General features: G+C 37.8%; 1 protein-coding gene across 1 annotated transcript; it reads right to left on the bottom strand.

Annotated features, from left to right (window-relative positions):
* Positions 1–686: 686 nt before the first annotated feature.
* LOC127253661 (uncharacterized) lies at positions 687–1,361 on the bottom strand. The gene has a single exon (XM_051278349.1). It carries the CDS (start codon positions 1,359–1,361, stop codon positions 687–689), a length of 675 nt encoding a protein of 224 aa, XP_051134306.1.

Below are 1,361 nucleotides of genomic sequence, written 5' to 3'. Positions count from 1 at the left end.
AGACATCCATAGCTCGATAAGCACCTATCCTTTCAACCTTGGTTTGTTTACCCTTAATGCAATCGAGACAAACGTCAAAGTCTGAAAAATTTATGGAATCAAGGATTCCATCCTTAATGAGTCTTTCAACTCCGTTTCTTAAAATATGACCTAAACGTTTGTACCACAATAAACTAGAGTCATGCAATTTTCGTTTAGTACCTTTTGATTCCATATTAAGTGCCTCATTATAGGAAACCAAAATATCGAGCATATATAAACTGTCATTCACCATAAAAGTACCAAAACCAACCAAACATGAATTAAAAGACAACTCAACTTTATTGTTTCCAAAAGAACAATGATAACCGAATTTGTCCAAATAAGAAACATAAACCAAATTCCGTCTAAATGACGGTATAATAAAAGTGTCTTGCAATTCAAGAAAATGTCCAGTACTCAATAACAACTTGAAAATGCCCACGGCTTCCACCTCTACTGAGTCACCATTTCCAAAGTAAATGCGTCTTTCAGCATCAGTTGGGTTTCGGTAGCTTAGGCAACCCTGCATTAAAATACTGATGTTAGTAGTTGATCCAGAGTCTAACCACCAAGTATTTCGAGGTACTGAAGCTAAATTAACCTCAGAACAAACCAAAGTAAGAAACGTACCATTCTTCACATGCATCGTGAAACTTAGTACAATTCTACTTCTTATGTCCAGGTTTCTTGCAAAAGAAACAAGTCTTTTCAGGATGAGCCCGAGGAGCTGGAGTTGGAACATGAGCCTTAGCAGTCTCAACCTTAACGGCCTTATATTTTCTCTTCTTGCCGCCCGTATCCTTTGAGGTATCCACCACATGTACCTCTTCAGTCTTATTACGCTTCATCATTTCTTCTTCCTCAACACAGTGAGAGATGAGCTCATTAAGAGTCCACTTCTCCTTTTGACACTTATAACTGACTTTAAACTGATCGTATTGAGTAGGAAGTGAGAGCAAAACCAATAGGACTAACATGTCCTCTGAAAGGTCTAACTTAAGTGCGCTCAACTTAGAAGCAGTATTAGACATGTTCAGGATGTATTCCCTTATATTTCCTTTGTCGTTATACCTCATGGTAATGAGACTCTTGAGAAGAGTACTCATTTCCGCCTTATCGCTTTTGGTAAAGCGTTTCTCAATTTCGACAAGGAAATCATTGGCAGTAATGATATCATCAGATATCGTGCCCCTAAAGATTTCTGGAATGCTTTTCTTTATAATCATTAGACTAAGACGATTAAACCTATCCCACTTCTCAAATAACTGCTTTTCATCTGCAGTGCTTTCTTCCGTAAGAGAAGGGGGTTGGTCTATCCTTAATGCCAAATCTAGATCCAT

The sequence above is a fragment of the Andrographis paniculata genome, unplaced genomic scaffold (assembly GCF_009805555.1).
Source record: "Andrographis paniculata isolate CXL003 unplaced genomic scaffold, ASM980555v1 Contig51END, whole genome shotgun sequence".
In the NCBI taxonomy this organism is placed as follows: Eukaryota; Viridiplantae; Streptophyta; class Magnoliopsida; order Lamiales; family Acanthaceae; genus Andrographis; species Andrographis paniculata.
This window is presented reverse-complemented; position numbering and strand designations above follow the sequence as displayed.

What these genes read in the sequence shown, in the direction of transcription:
- LOC127253661 (XM_051278349.1), bottom strand. Translation starts at nt 1,361, where the DNA reads ATGGATCTAGATTTGGCATTAAGGATAGACCAACCCCCTTCTCTTACG.